General features: G+C 29.3%; 1 protein-coding gene across 6 annotated transcripts in view; it reads right to left on the reverse strand.

Moving 5' to 3' along the window:
• Positions 1 to 20,938, reverse strand: part of LOC132929641 (NAD kinase-like) — a 60,290-nt gene that overhangs the window by 6,684 nt on the left and 32,668 nt on the right. Inside the window, exon 1 of one of the 6 annotated variants that reach the window (XM_060995138.1) lies at positions 16,196 to 16,656. The exons of 3 other annotated variants lie outside the window; for them this stretch is intronic. In XM_060995138.1, the coding sequence (XP_060851121.1) occupies positions 16,196 to 16,305 (110 nt within the window). In that variant the 5' untranslated portion in view covers positions 16,306 to 16,656. Of the gene's footprint in view, positions 1 to 14,657; positions 15,211 to 16,195; positions 16,657 to 20,938 lie in introns of those variants that run through there. 2 more of the 6 variants (XM_060995135.1, XM_060995134.1) reach the window with 2 other exon arrangements.

Here is a 20,938-nt window from a genome sequence, read left to right on the forward strand (position 1 = left end):
ATTAACATAAGTTACAAATATTGAAATATATGTATAACTGTAATATAAATTAGTACAGCTTATAGGTAATTGTATTGCTTTGTTTAATGATAAATATTAGGTATATAAAACGTTTACCTAATAAAATACATATTTTTATTAAAACTATGTAAAAAAAAAATACTAAAATCTCATTAAATTCTTGTGTATTAAATAAGTTCCTCATTATATATTATACATAAGTACTGAATATTTAATTTTAATATTATCATATTCTATACTCTTACTAACTTGTTTATAATATTTGTATACCTGTACATTTTAAAATTCAGAAAACTATATGAGTATAGTAAATGGAAATAAATAATTCAACTTTGAAAACATATACACAAAAATGAGCTGTTTATAAATTGGCTATGATAAATGTTGTGAGAATTTTTACGTATAACGAAATTTTTATTTTTACTTTGAAGTTGTATGTATTTTTAATTTGAAAATATTAAATTGAAAAAAGTTATTGACGAGACAAGGGGATAAACACGGTAAAATATAAGGTATATATTAATAAAATTTGTATACTTATATATAATTATAATTTCTGTACAATCGTCTTCCATAAATTATAATGTTTAATGTAGTTGCCAGTTGGTAAAGACAAAGAAAGTTGTCTATTATACTTATACGAATTTATAATTGTATATTATTTATATATGAGTGTCAACTGTCAAGTAATATAACAATGGCTGCTGTGTATTCTGTATAAGAAAAAAGCTCCAATAGTATTTATTACTTATTAAAATGTGAGATGCATACCTATATTGGCTATATTAAATGTATTTTTATTCACTTATTTATTGGGTTTAAAAAGAATTTTAATTTTAATTTCTTATAACAATATAATATTTGTCACAAAGAAGTTATTCGTATACTTTTAGATTCAAAGATATATGTAGGTATGGACGTTATGGTTAATTTCCATTTTCCTCATTTCATTTTTTGCATATACAGTATACACTACCTATATTGATTATTACATTTCGCTGTTTTTTTTTTCAAGTAACGCTGACCATGATAAATAATATAATTGTATAATTAAGAATGGAACTTAACATTTTTTTTTTTAAAAAAAATCGACCACAAAAAACATTTGTGTACTTGAAGTTTTTGAAGGAGAAACCGAGGAAGTTTAAGATCAAGTACGTTTCGTGGTTGTATTACACGTATCTATTGTATCTATAACGGTTTTCGTGCCGACGTAATGTACTTATATTTATTACTGAAATATGTATAGTATATACTTATTTTAATGAAATTATGTTGGTTAGATTTTACCAAAATATGTCTTATAAATTAACATTCAATTTAAATATACAACAATGACAATTCGTCCTTTTGCAGGGATCCATATATGATATGTATTATTGTATTGATTAGTGATTACCTAATTGAAAACCATTTTACGTATAATAAGATGCTATCACAAACATATTTCGAAAAAGTAGAACAATCAAAACGAATAGACTCCTCTTCAGTTTTTACTAATATATACCTATTAATTATTAAACGGTTAAATAGCATCAACGGTGCGTATTGTATTCAATTTTCACGCACATATTATTACACAATACATATTGCATACGAGTAGTTTACTATTTTTTGACAAACTAATAGCTATAGACAAATCAATAATATCAGTAGGTTATATAGGTATAAAGATCAATTTTCAATCCAGATGTTAAAACTGTCGTATTTTTCTGAAAAAAATCGACCTTTTTCATTTTTAATAAAATATGCTGTAAGTCTACTTTATGTGATGTCTATGTCCTAATTATGAACCGTTTATTATCGTAGGTATGTTTAATGTATCTATATCATCTATATCACATGATTCTGGAGAGTTGTTACTTAATAGTTATATGATTTGTTTACGACTTAGTACGAGTTTTTATAATATGCGATGTAATAATAAATATATTTATGTCATAATTTTTATTGTTATGTTATCCTACTCGGACGCTTAATAACAGTGTCTATATTCAAACGGACTAAAAAACTTCGTTATTATATTTTAACCTGTAGGTAAGTACATAGTTATCGATATATTAATATTAGGTAGTATTACATATTATATATAGTTGTGTGAATGAAATAGATAAAATTATATCATTATTATCAGCATTCAGCCACAAGAACACGAATTTCCAGAAAATTCTACTAAGGTCTTTGACACCAGTGCAGTACTATTTTTTTATAATTTGTTTACGGAGTAGGTAATATTTAACAATTTATTATTATTTATGTTTTATGTATAGGTGTAACGTATAATAAAGAACTATACTGTATAAATATTTAACCTATTATTAACTGGACTTTTTTATTATATTAGTATATTACGATGTATTTCGTTTTTATTTTTGTGGAAACTCTAAGCCACTATTTAAGTATAATTTGGATTTGATATTTTGGTTAGGTATATTATATTAAAAAATAAAAATTGGATTTTCATTGCTAATAAATAGGTACGTTAAACACATGTCGTAGTGGACCGTTCGTCTGCTACACAAGGTCGCCAACACACGTGGTTTATATAATAATGGCACTCACACATCATACAATGTCAAGGTCTGTTGTATTTATTGAAATTTGAAATTACTACACTATTTTGTTTTTTAGTTTACACGCAATCGAATGTGAACACCATGTTTAATAATAAGTGTGAATGCAATATACCTATAATATCACGGTATAATTACGGGGTTAGGTTTTTGTAAATTGTCCGGTATATATTATACAAGGCGATTTACCAATTCCTACCATTTAAAGTGTTTTCACCTTTTTTACCATAAATTGTTAGGCAGTAATCAAATTTTTTAAAAATTGCGATGTATATATATTAACAATTTATTAAATAGAACATAAGTGGACTGCTCATCATGTAATAATTTGCCAATTAGACACATTTTATAATATAATTATTAAACTTAATGTATATACTTACCTAGTTACCCACAAAAACAATGACACTCAATAATGATTTTAAATCGATTAATATAAAATGAACCTCTATTCAGTCTAATACTTATTAATTTTAATTATTATACTTATTTTTACAAAACATGAAATGCAAATAAAATAAAATATTAACTATTATGTTAATATTATGTTTATATTTTTGCTTAAGAATTTCGGGAAAAAATCTATTTCCATTCAAATTTCGATTTATACCCATTTAATATCTAAAAACAGATTACAATAAAAAAAAATCTGCTTAACAATTTACAGAAAATTGCGTGGGTCTTATTAAAAAAAAAATAATAATAATAATAATTTTATAACAATAAGGATAATAAAATCTAAAAACCGGTGTTTGGTAAATCACCCTGTAAAGTTGTATTTTTAGGGCACTTCACTACTATCTCCTTATAAAAATGAGGTGGCTCGGATTGAGTTGCGGATTCATTGGTTAATAATTATTTATTATAATAATATTAATTAACTGTATAGCCAACTGCAATATTAGTTTGAAGTTACATAGAAAAACACGCACACTCGGTAGGCGTGTGTACGACACAAATCAAATACGATAATTATGTGCATGCATTATTTTTATGCTGCGGGTGTGTTAGAGTAATAATAATAATATATTTCACAATGAATAAAAAATGTGCGAAAAAACGAACGGCCGTCGATACAATAATTATTAATTAATAATACATTTCTACCTGATGGCTAAATAAATACTACAGTGATACCTATATAGTTATAAGTGATATAATATATGTTATTGTATTAACAACTGTCAATTCATTCAAAATTACATATAATATATCGATATTATATTATGCAATTATAATAGTATAGGTATATATTTTTTGATAAAATTCATCATAATTTGTTTTCTTCTACCTTACACGTCTTAACATTAATTAATGAAATATACGAGTTTCCGCAACGACCTCGCGTGTTTCATCGCGTATTTCAGTAGTTGTAACTGCATATTACAACTTACAAGTATATTATAATGCATATAAAAGTATATAAATAATATATCGTATAAATGTATAATATGATTCAATGCCGTATTTATCACTGTCGGCCATCAGTTTTTTTTAATAACTTATTTGGAAAATCATTATGTATTTTAAAATTTAAATCACTGATTTCAATTATTTTAAATAACCCGTTAATAGTTATATCTTATGACTTATATACCAGTAACTAGTAAGACTATATAGACACTGAAACACTTCGAGATTCCCTGTATATTATAGCATTTACCTGTAAAATGTATAAACAGAATTCACCAATCATGCTCACTGCTCACCCGATCACCCCGATATTCTCCTTTATTGACGAATGTATTCAAATTATGATTTTCGGAATTTTTAAATCAATTTCATTCCATTGATATATTTAAATTTAAATAATAACGAATAGTCATTAGAATGTTACTATAAGAATACATTCCAAAATGATCTTATAAAAATATGAAATAGATGTAATATTTAATCTAGTACTTATTAGATTTAGAATTGTTTTACAAATTATAAAAATTTTACCTAATAAATGAGTATCAATTAGTTGATATTTCAATTTTAAAATCATCATAGTCCCCGTATCGACTATACCGCTATTAGGCTATTGCCTATTAGTGTATACAATTAAATAACTCAAAAACTGATTGCTAACATTTTTATTTAAATACCTATATATCAAAATTTTCAAAAAAGTTATCTGCTGAATAATTTACAGGAAAAAAGTATGTTTCTTTTTTGGAAATGAGCATACTAGTTGAATCACCCTGTATATATAAAGATTATATAATATAGCCATTATAGGTATATATAAATATATTATTTATGTACGCATTGTATATTGCGTTTGAATTATTATGAATATGTGTAATTTATTAATTATTATATTATGCTGGTAGTTTGCAGTATTTCACTGTGTTTATGTTCCCATCAATAACTTTTTTTGGAAAATAAAATTACTGTATAGAGATAAGAAATATCTACTGCATCCATAACTATTAAAATGTATAATATTTTTTTGCAATTGTTATTCAAATAATTATGAGCGTTTTAAAGTTTTAGCAAGACACGGTTACATGCAGGAGTATGATATAATATTATAGGAAGAAACAATATAGATTATAGATGGTGGACAAAAAGCACGTTTAGACACACTGTATACTCAATATTCAAAGTGTGATGTTCTTTATACACACACACACACACACACGCATACATCACGCGTTTAATATATAAACTATGATATACATAGGATATATACATACGTTAACGAATTATAATGTATGCAGTTAACATATACCGTCGATGTGACGAAGAGATTAAAAAAAATAAAAAACATACAAATCGCCTTTGCCCCGATTTTCGTGACGACAGCGGGCGGTGACCTCGACTTCACTTTGACAAATAATCTAATATAGGTATAGCCAGGTAGGTACAGGTTGTAAATATAATAAGTATACGGTACGTGTAGGTATATAGTGTAACCATATGTATTATGTATTATCAGACGGTTTTTACATATATTACGTACAAATATATAGTGCAAACAATACGGTTTTAAAAAAAAAAAAAAAAAGATGTTTATGTCTGGACCGTTACGTCTGCTACATTGGACGTATAGCATTGTGTAAATCATGGCGGTGACGATGAATTTACTGAAGTTGCGAATTGTCTTCATCAGTCGATCAATACACGCGAGTCGATCATTATTATATTTTATAGATATCATAACGTCAAATAGACATATAATAATATTATTTATATCATGCTATATTATATTATATTATATTTTGTGCAGATGATGTAGACCAAGAATCGTTCACCGTATCAGTGACCAGTGTTATTATCATAGATATAGTTATATATTATCTACATCCGCCATCCATACATGCATTGATCAGGTTTTGTTAAAAAAAAGTAAATTATTTTGAAAATTATTTTAAACGGGCATTTAAATATAAATATAAATATTAAATATATTAAAAATATTTTCAAAATATACTTTTAAATTCTTACTTAAGTATATACTATACAGACATACAGTTAACCTTCAAGACCGGAATTCATCCAGGTAAGTTTTTTTTTCACATAAATAATTTATTGTATATGAGTATAAAGTATTATATTTTAATTCTTATTAATGAGTACACCGAGTGCCTTTTTATAAATGTTTATTTTTTTTCTGGCCAATTTCGATAGTATTTTACTAGGTAGCACCTATATTATATACTCGTATATAATATAAATACTTATAGGCTATAGCTATTCTTATAGTATTATATGACCGACACAGGCGTTATTACGATCGCGAAGAGTTAAAACTTAGAGCTTAAAATGGATGATAACGAGGATGGATTTCCATTTTTTTCTCATTGCCTTTTCTTTTCTAGAGAAATGAAATTTCATGATTAATAAAGATCAATTAGTTTTTGAAATTCTGACTACAGGTCTTTAATAATTAATAATATTATATTTAATATAATTTAATTTAAGATCACAGAAACGTTGCGATAAACGCTACAGCTACGGGTCACGATGTAATATAATTTATCACTATTATAGTGTCCCGATAATAAATTGAAAATTAGATTTAATTCGACAAAATATGATGAAAAGTATGATTTTTATAACAATTTCTATTTTATTTATGAAAATATATTTATATACATTAAGTATAAAATACTGAAATCTATACCACGCTTCACACACCAATATACATAATTTAGAAACGTGCGTTATCTATTCAAATAGGTACCTACTAATAATCAAATCGTTGATTTTTTGGCTGGGCAACTATAGCTATTCTACTCAAAACTATTTGTCCGAGAAAATGTTTGTATAATATCATATAGTATGTTTTAGATAAATAATCTGAAGGCTAATCCATATTGTTATTGACTATTGTACTAATATACTATATAAGTTATTTAGTTCTATCATATATCTATTATGAAAAATTGTCAACAAAAAGTAATTTATCAACTGTTATTGAATTATTTTTTGTTTTAAAAGAAGGTCTTTTACATCATATTACAAAAATCTATAAATACGACCAGGCCACCGTGATTTATGTTAAAGGTATGACGTAGACACGTAATATCAGTATTTTTAAAGGATAATAAAATACACACTTTTGTCATCTTTGACACTGTAGTGTTATGACTACATTTTACACAATTAAAATAAATTGCATAATAAACGATTGAATATTATCTAATGGGAAAATAAAATTGGCCACTCTGCTTCCGACGCCTAAGCCATTAATAAACGCGATTCTTATCTCGAATATACCTACGATGTTACATTATGCGTATGCTTATAATAGAAAAAAAGCAACAGTATTATAATAACTATCATAACATGTACATATTATTATTATTATTATTATTATGTACACTCGCAGAGTCGCAGGTGATGCGACCTTATGACTGTATATAATACGAGTGTGAGTAGCTTATCTCGCCCCTCTTCGCAAGACGAACTTCAGGCAGTACTTAACCACACGGAGTGTACTATTGTATTGCATAATAATCGGTTCATCCGTCGAAAAATTGTAATAATTGATGTACAATTCCATGAGTGCACACACGGAAAAATCAAATATCGATAATAAATAATCTAAATTTAACTCATAATATTCCACACCGTTCGATCGAGCTTTAAAAAATGTATATATTTGGCGGTTGGGGGGGGGGAGAGAGATTATAAAAGCCTTTTTCCAATTCTAATCAAAGGTATATACTATTTAATATAGGTATATAATTGCCGATTTTTTAATTTTTTTTTATTATTTTAAAGGAATTTGAAAAATGTTGATAGCCGCATTCTGCTGTTCTTACATTAAATAATAAATATAGACCGACCGTCCGAAACATAATATATTGTAATTCTACGACCTTGACATAGACTGCGTTTTTTTATGAATATTCAACGTTTTCAATTATTAGAACTCGAAGGTAAATGGCTTATCGGATCTGATCGGGTAATAACAGTTACAGCAGCTGTATTATAAATACAAATCATAATATTTGATATATTATTTAATATTATATATAATATATTATTTTATATCGGTGTGCTGATATGTCATTTTCAAAAGCGATTTACCCCAATACAACTTACCGGATGTTTTGACCTTGTTGCCCTGTATAAATAGTTTCCCGTTATATGTATATAGTATTTATATATTCAGATATTCGTATTCAGCTATTACCATTAAACACACACGTAGTACTACAATAACAATTATGTGCCAGAACAATAATGCGACACTTGATCTAATTCAGCTGGTTACCGGTCACTTCCGTTGGACTATACTCGTTTATTGATTATTATAATATTATATTATCGAGTTAGAGATTATAATGTACTTATGTACGTATTACAATATCACAGGTATATTTGATGTTTATATGGGTATTGGGTATACATACATAATATGTATACATCATATAGACGATAGACGTAAACCCATATTATATACCTATGCCATATTATGCGATGCATCATAATATGTGTGTAACGTTTGAATGTGAAATGCTGCATTTCAAATTCCAAACGGTAAAGCATTACTTGACCAAACAATGATGACAATGATAATTCGGTTTGTGTTTATTGCAGTGTGTCACGTGTTTAAATATATTATTCATACCGCACAATACATTACATATTAATGGGTATGAGGCAAACGTATAACACTCATAGACTTATAAAGAAATGGAGTGAAATAATAGTGAAAATGGGACCGGAGGTGGACATTGTTAGAAAAAGATAGCATACACGTTATAAGTTCCTTCATTTGTGTAGGTATTGACCATCTCCTTTTAACCATGTCGTCATGTCGACAACTTGGCTGGGTGTGCGGACTGCGGACCGCACAGTCCATATTTAATATGTATGTGCAGTATGTATTATAATGCGCCTTTTAGGATCACTTGGAATGGGCGCCCGGAAATTGGATAGAAAAAACGTGTCCCAATCGCCGATCGCCCCCTGGAAATAGTGGGAACAGTTCTGACTTTCTGAAATCATAGGGTTGCGGTGGTTGTGAAGATTGGAAAAGGTATATATATCATATATGTAATAATGGCTATATAGTATATTATACTATATATTTGAGTCACGTATATTGATTAATGATTTTATCGATTCGTCTACGATAGATATACGGACATACAGTGTATTGGACTATGAAAAATGTCAATTCGAAATGATTGGTAACACGCAAACGCAATCAACTTATTAAAATTATATTATATAAACGCGAAAAATGTAAAAAAAATAACAAACTACATTTACAAACCTTAGATGTTGAAAATTTGTCGTTTTTGAACGATAGAAGTTAAATACCAATAATTTTTTAATAAATTATACTTTTGAAATTGGTATGTATTTATATGTCAATGGTTAAAAGTTCAATTGCTATAACCTTCACCATTTTGGTTGAAAATGAGGTTTGAACGTAGTATAAAATTACATATCATTTTCTTGTGTCTTATAACCAATTAATTGTCATAACCCACGATTCAATTTTTAATGTTTACCTACCATATCATTTTTATTTTTCCCTTTATTTAAATATACACCGTGCAAACCAACGATTAATTTCTTTAGCCACATCTAGACCTTAAACAAAGTATAACAGTATTTATAATGTCTACGAAGCCACATTTAAATTATTATTCTTGCCATTGCTATCAACCGAAACGTTTTGTTTATTTGCATTTTGAAACGCTTTCAAATAAAACAATTCATAAAAAAATTAGATAATACAATATTGCATCATAATAATATGTATTATGCTGAACACAGTAAACCTTACATAAATCACTATAATTAAAAATGTTTTTTAATTATGCGTTCAAATAATGTGTAACCCTCGGCCTCGGCTAGGTTATAAGTAAAGATAATTTTTAAGATGTTGAGAACAATTTCCAACTCAATTTTTTAAGATAATTGATTCAACAATTAACACAGAATAAACAAATAGGGGCATATTTATTAATTCGCTCAAAAACAATAACTTATGGAGGTAGATATCAATGATATCATGCACTAAGTGTTTTCTGTAAAATTATTTTTTGTGAATCACGATAGTTAGCCTTTTAACCATCGGTATGAGTATATGGCATATCGCATAAGTACTCTAGCAATGACAAATTAGTAATTACTGTCTTTAGTGTCTTGTAGATTCTTACAATAATTATTTTAAAATAAATACGTTTAGTAAATATTGTGGTGAATGTATTCTAAATTATTGATATAATTCTTTGGAAATTAATTAAGACGATTGTAATTGTTATGTTACATGCCAATTTATGAGTTTAACGTTGTAAGTAGATACTAGTAAATATGTACACATTTTCATCAAATATCTATTGAAATCCTACGAGTGTAATGTTAAATTAACAGTAGTTATAAATGGTACAAGTAAAATTATAGTATGGCTTGCAAGTATTTATGTATGAACTGTCTACGTCTCACAAATTAGTATTTAAGTGAAGGTAAGTTAGTTTATAGCTATAGGTTTCGTGGTAGACCATATGGGTATTTCAGTATTTGAAATAATTATTAATTTACTTCGCTTTTTAAACGATGCAAAAGCAATTTATAAAAGATTAAACATCAAAACATAAAATCTACGTGGATGCGTTTATTGAAATTTGTCAAATATGTATATTCATGTTATTTGTATTAACAATTAATTTTTTTGAATCGTAAATATATCGGAATTGCAATAACGTTATTTGTTGTTTGGGCAGTATTAGTGTTGTACTACAATATTAACGTACCTATACGCGGTACAGGATCAACAATTAATAATAATTATAGTTCTACTCGTATAAATATTGATTATTATTTGGGTTTAATGGCCGTTTATTCATTGTTTTGTTAACTCGATGAGACCAGGAAATATGTGCACATAATACGATAATGTTGTTAATGCAAAGCAATAACAATGCAACTGCAACAGGTCGAAAAACTTCACAAAAATAGAGACCTACTATTTGCCAATACTTTTAGCAACATTTCTTTGAAAACAATCAAAATATATAATAGTGTAAGTATATTATAACATTTTAATATTATAATCTACAGAATATTTCTCTACAGCAAATTAAATATAGCTTTGTTAAAAAAAGACATTGTTAACGATTTAATTTGAAAATAGAAATAATAAGTTGTTATTCAATCGTGCTAAAATATTGCATTATTACGTTATGCCACTATACATACCTATAATTAATTTGATGTATTATTAATTATTATGATAATTTTTATTGTATTTGAGTAAGCATCATTTATAGAAACAAATCCTATTTATTTCGTAATTTAAATGTCGCGAATAGGTAACAATAAATATATAATAATATAATAATCAATAATGAGCATTATCGAAAAGTTTCAAATAGTTATTTTATCGCCAATTAAATAACTATATATACACTATACAGTATACACATTTAGTTATAATGTCATCTATTTATTATCTATATTATGTATAATGATGCGAATAACTACGTCCGATTAATAAAATGACTATTGAAGAGTTTTACAATATTAAAATCAATTGATTATTTTTGTTATATTATTTAGTTCAAAAGATGACTCATGACCATACTGTTAAATACAATGCTGGGTATTCTATATTCTATAGTAAATACTTAACAGTACACATAATTATAATTTACATTATTTTAGGATTGTTGAAACCCATATGATATGTAAGATATGTTCAATAAATAAATTGAAAATTCACAGTGTCAAATCTCAATGAAGTTGAAGTACAGTACTTCAAATTTTAATAAATCGTTTGGTATTGTAAGATATTTGGAGACGAATCGAACTAATAAGAGTTCAATTATTATGGTTAAGTTCCAGATTCACGAGGTTTCAGTAGAAGTAGTTACGTCCGTTTCGTCTCGAACGGGAAATGACAACGTGTATATAATGGAATCGAATTTTTTTTTTAAAAACAATTACACGGAAATAGAATTGTGTTTTCTTTTACAGATGACATATTTTATACGATCGGGTTAATATTGGTACCGCATATAGCAACGTCGGAAAAGACGCGCGAAGAGTAATTGTTGCCAGGAGAAACGACTATAATAGATATGTGTATTTAGGTACACTTTGTACTTAGGAAAATCAAAAGTATAATCATTGATCAAGTGTGGCATATTTAATTCTACACACTGCGAGTGCATATAACGATATATTTTTTAAATCATACCTATACCTGTCGTAATCCGTTTCACTCACGACTCACAATCAATTTATTTTATATAGGATTAATTTTATAAGCTACTATCTACTATATACTGTATGTCTGTATAGCAGCTACTAAAATTAATTATTTAATACCAGTGAAGAATATAATTTTGCATTGGGGCTGTGAAAGTTAGGTTAGATTTAAAAATAAAGATTGTTTTAAATATTATATTATACTATAACCTATAACTAAACCTATAACTAAACTTAACCTATACCTATATAACTAAATTGTTTTGTAGATTTTCACTTAAAACGAGGCATGTATGTATTTAATATTTATAGTTTTAAAATATACAATGATCAAATCTTTGTTTCAAATCGTACATGCGTTAAGCGACATAATATTATCAACTATCTAGCGTGACCATACGTGTATGCATACTATAACGTTAAACATACAGCTAGGGTAGTTCTTCGGCATACTCGATACTCACCCCTAATTTTCTTTTAATAATAAATTTATTTGTATTTTATATTTATTATTTTTTAATTTTTATTTATATACTAAGATTATGAGTTTTTAAAGTTTTAAATATAATCAAAGGCAATAATTGAAAAACAGAAGTTTTATTTACATAAGATGCTCTAGTAATACATAAATTCTCATGAATTTAAAATGTGATCTTTAATTATATTTAAAAATTCCAAAAATCAGATTTTGAATATTTGTATTATTAAATGAAAAAAGGGGAGTCAGTATGCTTGACAAATCACTCTGTATAATCTTATGTAGGTATGAAATACGTTTAACGTTTAACGCTAATTGATGAAAATACTAACTTTATATAGGTAGATAAAATATACAGGTTGCAAATGACAAATGGTGGATTTCACATAATTATAAAAACTCGATTCTTTATATATTATTTTAAAATAACGTCCTCGGTTGTTGTAAGGTAGAAAGTGTTTTTTATTTAGTTCCAATTCAACATACAATATAATACTCGTTTATTCGTTAATATGTGTACCTATTTTATTGCAAATCGTAAGTATGCTAGGTAGGCTCAATATTCATATAATCATATTATACAGAATAATATACGTTATATTATAGTACAACAGGTACGAAAATCGATTTCAAATCGTTCAAACCTATAGGGATATTTATCATAATATTAAATAATAAATAGAAAATTGTCGTTTAACTGTGCACCACTTGAGAGTTGAAAACGATAAACGATCCGAACACCCGTTGTCATTTTACACTGGCTTTATACAGATATCCGCTATAAAATCGTATTGCCGGCTTCGGCAGTGCGTTAAGGCATGTAAACTACTTAAAAATTAAAAGTACATGTTACGCTCGTCTAGTGTAAACATTTTAAAATAATTAATATTATTTATTTATTCGATTCGTAAACAGTAAGTGGTATAGGTTCAATACAACATTATCGTTTGAAATACATCTTAATAAAAATATTTAAATAATGGATTGATTAGTTAATATGTTTTTTATAATTATGTATTAAATAATTAAATATTTTTTGGACTCCTGTAATGAATAATTCTTACGAAACATTCGCACATTATAACCCGTTAAATTTGAAAATAATAAATGTACGTATCGTGATGTATAAAAGTATGAATAAAATAAAAATTATTGTTTGAAATCACAACAAGGTATATTAAGAATTGTTTACCTATGTATTTGAAACTAAAATCTTATATATTATTACAAAACATGCTTTACAGTATGAAATCTTAAAATATTGTAAAAAATGTTCTTATAAATCCAAAAACTCAAACTTTATGGCTCTTTACAACTTTTTAAATGAATACAAGACTGTCTGTTTGAGATTTGGCGGTAAAATATATTTGATAATCTGATTAATTGGATTGATGAAAAAAAACGTATTTACTGCCATAAAATCAAGTATGGCTCTGTAGTATTGAAAACGAGCTAAAAATTCAATACCTCATTATTAACACATTTTTGGCACCATAAAAAATGATATTGAATGTAGCGTTTTTGCATTACACAAAACTACTTTTAACTAATCGAAAGTAATCTTAACTAAAAATCGATGAATTTTGAGTTGTGGCAGTGTTGTTCTAAATGTGCGAATTATGATGATACAAAATATGAGTTAGCTAAGAGTTCAGCCAGCTAACTCGCGACTTTTAACCCTGTGTAGCGGAAGACGGTCGTATGCAAAGGCATAAAAAAAGTCAATATATCATATACATCACGACAGCGCCCTCCGATCTATAGTTCTAGGATTAAGGTTTTGTCAACGGCCAAGACATGATATATCGCACCACCTACCCCTCTCAATCGAATCACCTCTGGATATGCTATACCCTATATATATATATATGTATGGCTCCTAAATATTATATTTACACCATGAATAAAATGTCACTTACGGCCACGATCCGGACCGTCGGCGAGGTTTTCGGACGCGCCGCTGTTCGGCCGTACAGTTCTGACAGTCGTCGTCGATACGGCCGACCGCGGTGGCGGCGTCACTGCGATCGAATGTGTCGGTCACGGAGACGGACGAGGCTTTTGCCGCGGACCGATCGCAACACGCCCTGCTGTTACCGGTGCAGTCTTCGCGGATCCGGCATGACACCCGAAAAGCCGCGGACATGTCGCTCGCACCGCCGCCGTAGCGTCCGGCCGACGAGCCGAACGCTTCCTCGGCGTGCTGCACTTTCATGACGGTTTTCGCGGCAGTGCAATATGACAAAACAACGGAATCAGACGCGACCGCAGTCGTCTCTCGACACGATGATATTATAATATGATTATAATTAATAACCCGTTACCGGCCGGCGTTATTTATTTGTGACGAGTGTCGCGGTTTCGATCGGCCGATATCCCTGCGAATCAGATCGCGATGACCGCTGTTGCACCCGACGAGAATCTAAATAATATGCACTTACGGACGGTGCGCCGACGACTGCAGCACTGCCGAACCGACTTCGGAAGGTGGCACGCGATGCGTCGCGCCGCCGCCCCACTTCGACACGTCGCGAACAGGCGCCCCCACCGCGGCGATGCAGACGAGTCCGTCGCACATGCCGCCGGTGTCATCGTGTCAATGTAATAATGACATCAAATAACTATTACGAATAATGCCATTCGGTATTTACTCACACGTTGCATTTTCATAATAGGTTATTATATTATATTATAATATTATGATTTGGCGATGAAGGGATGCGATAAAAAATCAATTACATTTGAAAATTGCGCGGCAATCAATATATGTGCGAAAATTATAGTTATGTAACCAATATACGGCGCATTTATATCGACGCATTACTACGGTAGTGATAAACCTGCAACTATATTATACGAATCGTCGAACACACGTTCACCCTCTCACTATATTTCTTCTTCAATAATAATGATGCGGTTATTCAACATTTTATTTTTGGCATTTTTAAACAATACACGTACAAAAGATAGTATTTTGAAATTTTTGAGATTTTTGTAGTAACCTAGTACCTAGTACTGTTTATAATCAGGCACATAAACATTTTTAAAAAAATTATCCACTAAATAAAACGTTAAAATGAGGGTTTCTATTTGAAAAACACAAGTCATCTGTATTTCCACATCAGGACACTACTTAAGCGATATGAAAAATCTCGATATTTTGAAATATGATCTTCTTAACAGTTAACATACATTTAAAAATTCTAAAAATCAAATTTTGAACAACTATGTTATTGAAGAAGAAAAGGGGTGCTTAAAAATTTATGAATCATCCTGTACAGCACGCGATGGGTTCTTCGCGCGCCATTGCGCAAGCTGTAAGACCTTCGGCGTCGTCGAAATTTGCGCAACGGCGCCCGAGGAAGTCGTCAGACGGGGCAAACTGTGATATTATATTAAATAGAGGTATATACTTATGATATTATATTTTATGTTATGTATGGCGACGCGAACTGACCTTCTTTTCAGCGGGCTCAATCCGCCGGCGCCGTCCGAAACAGATGCGGTGGTGCAAGTCCACGCCGGTGGCCGTTGGTGCTCGTCGTAATAATCGCTGTTACTCCTCATCGTGTTCCGGCCGTTGTTCTCCTATCTCCCCTATCACCACCGATGTATTTATATTGTGTACGTATAGCTAATAATATTATATAATTTATTATCGTTTTAAACAACGTTTTTCGGTTCTTTTATAATTTTTGTTTTTTTTTTTCACTATCCGTTATTATTTGGAAAAAAAAATAAAATAAAAATAACGCCGAACGAGATCCGATCCGATCCGCGCAGTCTTGCCCACCGCACTACACCTGCAGCAAGTCGTACACGATAATATATATTATAGATTTTATATAATAATGATGATATTATTGTAACATGGTGTTATTGTCGCACCGCGTCAGTCACGGTACGTCCGGCACACAAGATGTACGTACAATATAAGACGTGGTCGAGGTGCATATATACGTAGGAACGGCGTTCGGGCGTAAGTGCGCGCGCCCCCTCCGGTGTGCGGTGCGATTTCCACCTTGCCGTCGGCCGATCAAGCATCGTCATCGCCGCCGCCGCCCGAACCCGGGTGTCCTTGCCAGAAAAATTCAAATACCGAAGAGAACCTTTCACGCCACCGCGTGTCTCCTCGTGTCCGCCGATGGTCGAAAATATTCTATAGCTCTACAGCCCCGACCGTTGGGAGTTATTTTCGTAGAAAATGCACCGGTGACCGCGGGGCCCGGAATTCACAACGGTCCGGCCGATTCATAGAAATGTATTTATTTGTCGAGGAGAACGAGCGTGCCGACGCAATAGAGTGACAAACGTGCAGAAAAATAAATAAATCGATTCGCTTAAAGATCGGTCTACAGTATATTATAGTCAGTAGCACTCGCGAACAACGATTATTGTTTCACGATGAATGCCCGAGTTGAGTCATGGCTTTTATTTTTACTTCGATGAATTGGATGGGTTTGAACTTGAAATTCGATTTCCGATCGTGGAAATTTTTTTTCAGTGCAACGTTTCCGAGTATACCTTTTTAATAACTGTCATCGATACATCATCGATATTATATATAACTGCGTTTTCAAATATTGTTCGTTATTACATATAACATATAGCGATAAAAATAGTCTTACGCGTGCGTATAGTAATATTATAATTATTGACATTGTAAATACTAAATAGTAATTACTAATTAATGTAGGATTTTCGTCTGGATAATTTATATTATTTCTTGGTGTCTAGCAAATCATACATCGCCAAGTATTAGCGGTCAAAAACTACAATTTGTATGCTATAAAAATATCCGTTTTTAAACACTTTCGTTGAAAAATGATTACAAAGGAATTTAAAAAGTTCAACGCAGATAAAACACGAATAAACAGGTACAAGAGATGATTATTTATACCATTAAACATAGGTAATATATTTCACTCGATAATAATAGCAATACTATTATATATCGCACTACCATCACGTCAGTAAACATAAAAATAAACGATTATTTTTAAAGTATTAAGTATATATTATTTTACTTAGTAAAATTTCGTACAAAATTACCTTGAACAATTCCGGCGGAACAATAATTATGACGATCTCGATGATGGTATTATATTATAATTTATAATACCGTAAAATATATTCAAGGGCTTAATAATATTCAGTTTTTCTGTCTACTTCTACTAATAATAATAAAAAAAAATAACTATATACTTATATACTTTAAGTATTAAGTATATAATAAAAACAATGGGATGTACAATTAATGACAAATATATATACGTTTTGTTTTTTAATTTATTTATTAATTTACTTTTTTCGTTTTCCGTATTTCCTAAAATTATATTAATACAAGTACTACATTGTACATAGTATAGATCTAGGGAACTAAAAAAAATCTGATGTAATTGGTTTGTAAATTTACATTAATTTAATTTTTAAAGAAAATGCAATACGCCAATACACCATACTTGTACATTATAAGTTTTAAGTTTTAAGTGTGTTAAATATTTATAGTTTTTTAAATATGTGTAGATCTGTGTATTATATATATATATGTGTGTTAATATGTTATTATATGTATTACGTGTATTATATAACGTATATTATTAATATAATAAGTATAAATATAATTTAGTATATTAGTATATATTATATTATATATATTTATACGTAAGGCTTAATTCGCATAGGTAATACTTTTCCAGAATTTTACGATTTTATTATTGTTTTTGGTGTACAGAAATCTATCACTGCCGGAAAGTATGATTAAATAATATTATAATCATCAATATAATATACTGATACTATATCTAACCTACATGATCTACACGACCGGAAAAGTCGGAAATTTCCACCGGGAAATCGGATGAGACCGGTTATTGTGACGCGTCACGCGTAAATTATTATTATGATTTAAAAAGAAGTGATGGCTGATGATGACGCACTTGTATTCGATAATATTGTATACAAACGACTGGTTTTAGAATTTGTTTTTATTTCTATTAATTCTTCCGTCGCAGAAGATTTCGTACTTTATTTTCGTATATATAATATATATCTGCGTCACAAATCACAGTACGTCAGTACTACACAGTACACGTAGTGACTATACCTTTATAATATTATGATATGAAAACTGGAGGAACTGATATAATTTATATATACATTTATAATGATATCATATTAATATGATTAAACAGTCTCGGAATGTGCCATGGAACGCGGCACGACCTCGACCATTATTTTTTTTACAGTTTTGGCAAAAATATTTTTTTATATTATGCATAATAATATATATTACATAATTAATTATTATAAGTGTATTACGATGCGGTGATGGTATTCGCCAAAAATTTCAAATTTTTACCATACTATAAAATCGATAATCATAATCTAAAATAAAAATTTAATTTTAAGAAAACATATTTGTAAAATATTTTCTCGAAATAAATAACAGTTGGAGTTTGTTAATAAAAAAGTAGTGCGTCAGACTATAGGTCATGAGTATCGTGACCTATACCTGCCACACGCGATGACATACGCGACACGTCGATAGTCATCGATACAGTCACTATAAGGTCTAATTAAAAAAATACACATTTCAAAGGCAAGTGAATTAAACCAGGGATATTTCGAAATATATAGAATCAAATATTATAATGATTAAAGTCAAAGAATCTAATGTATTTGTATTTCATAAACAACAAAATATAATATAAAATATACTATATAAATATATTATAAAATTAAGAAAATAAAATAACAATGATGGGCTGCAGAGTGATTGTACGTTTAATTTTCACACTAAAATGTAAAAATATTCACTACTAATTCGAGTTTTACACTTTGATTCAATATATTTTTCGTTAAAAAACGAGTGTTCAGTGTGTGGATACTGTATAGGCAACACACTACGATTAATAATAATAATAATAACTGCGCGTCGCGCGACAATCGTATTAACTCCTCGTTCTAAACATCCCGTCAGACGGTCAACCGTTGCCGATAGATGGCGTTGGCGGGACGACGGTCTATCGACGGTCATCCAGCGAGAAGCGTCGTAGTCAGTTTCGGGAACTTTCGTCGCAGTCACCCCTCTACACCGTTAACTATTACGACTTTAGACGTCTTGCCGACCCGCCCGAATCGCTGGTCACTGTGTGTCGATTGGCGAAGGCCACCCGATTGCTGATGACCAAAACGCCAAGCTGATGTCGACTCCTGGAATAATATTGCACAAATAGCCTGGCGACGAGTTATACATTTGCATCAGTAGTGGTTACAACTTAACCATTACATTTCATATGATGAAGCAACTTCATGATCTATACTGATTAATTGTGTTGCACCAATGGGAACTTCTCCAGAGGATCCCATTGGAATTCTGATGCCCCTCCAACTACTGATGCCAAAATTTATTATTTATGCCTTTTTTAAGTAAACCTATCACCGAGTTTTCACTCGAAAATTTGTATATTATTTGAATGTTAGTTAATCGGATTTTCTACAGTCCTATTGTTAACCTTACGTCCTTAAAAGTTTAATTCCTTATTAATCTATCCATTATATTATTGCAACTATAATGTTTATGGGTTATAATTTTTTAAATTATAAAAAGTGTTTTGTATTATTTTCAATTTTATTTCTTATAAACTACTGCTATTATTGTTCATAAGGTTATTTATTTTTTTTATTTTGAATTTTGTGTAAATTACAGTTGAAGTATGTTACCTATTACAATGTCGTCTACAGGTCATGTTACTTATTTTATGAGTTTTAAATATTCAAATCTCTCATAAAATAGACAATAGTTTCATACAATTACTAAATATATATTTTTCAAATTGACTTTTTGGCCAATGGGCAATTTTTTAAAAAACTGATTATAAATTTTAATTTCCTTAAATATTGTCGACCTACACTATTCGATTATTTAAACATATATGTATATATGTATACATATATTGTAACTGCAGTTTATATTATTATATGAATACAATATCGTTTTTAATAATGTACTTTTATTTATAAAAATGTATATATATATATATATATATATATATACATAGTAATAACTCAAAATTGTATCTACATACTTATTTTTTTTGTTTATTTTAATAAAATAAGTTTTATGTTTAAATAAAAATATAAATTAATTTGACTCATTGCATTTAAGACATACAAATAGATACAAAAACATATTCCT

This window comes from Rhopalosiphum padi, chromosome 4 (genome assembly GCF_020882245.1).
Source record: "Rhopalosiphum padi isolate XX-2018 chromosome 4, ASM2088224v1, whole genome shotgun sequence".
In the NCBI taxonomy this organism is placed as follows: Eukaryota; Metazoa; Arthropoda; class Insecta; order Hemiptera; family Aphididae; genus Rhopalosiphum; species Rhopalosiphum padi.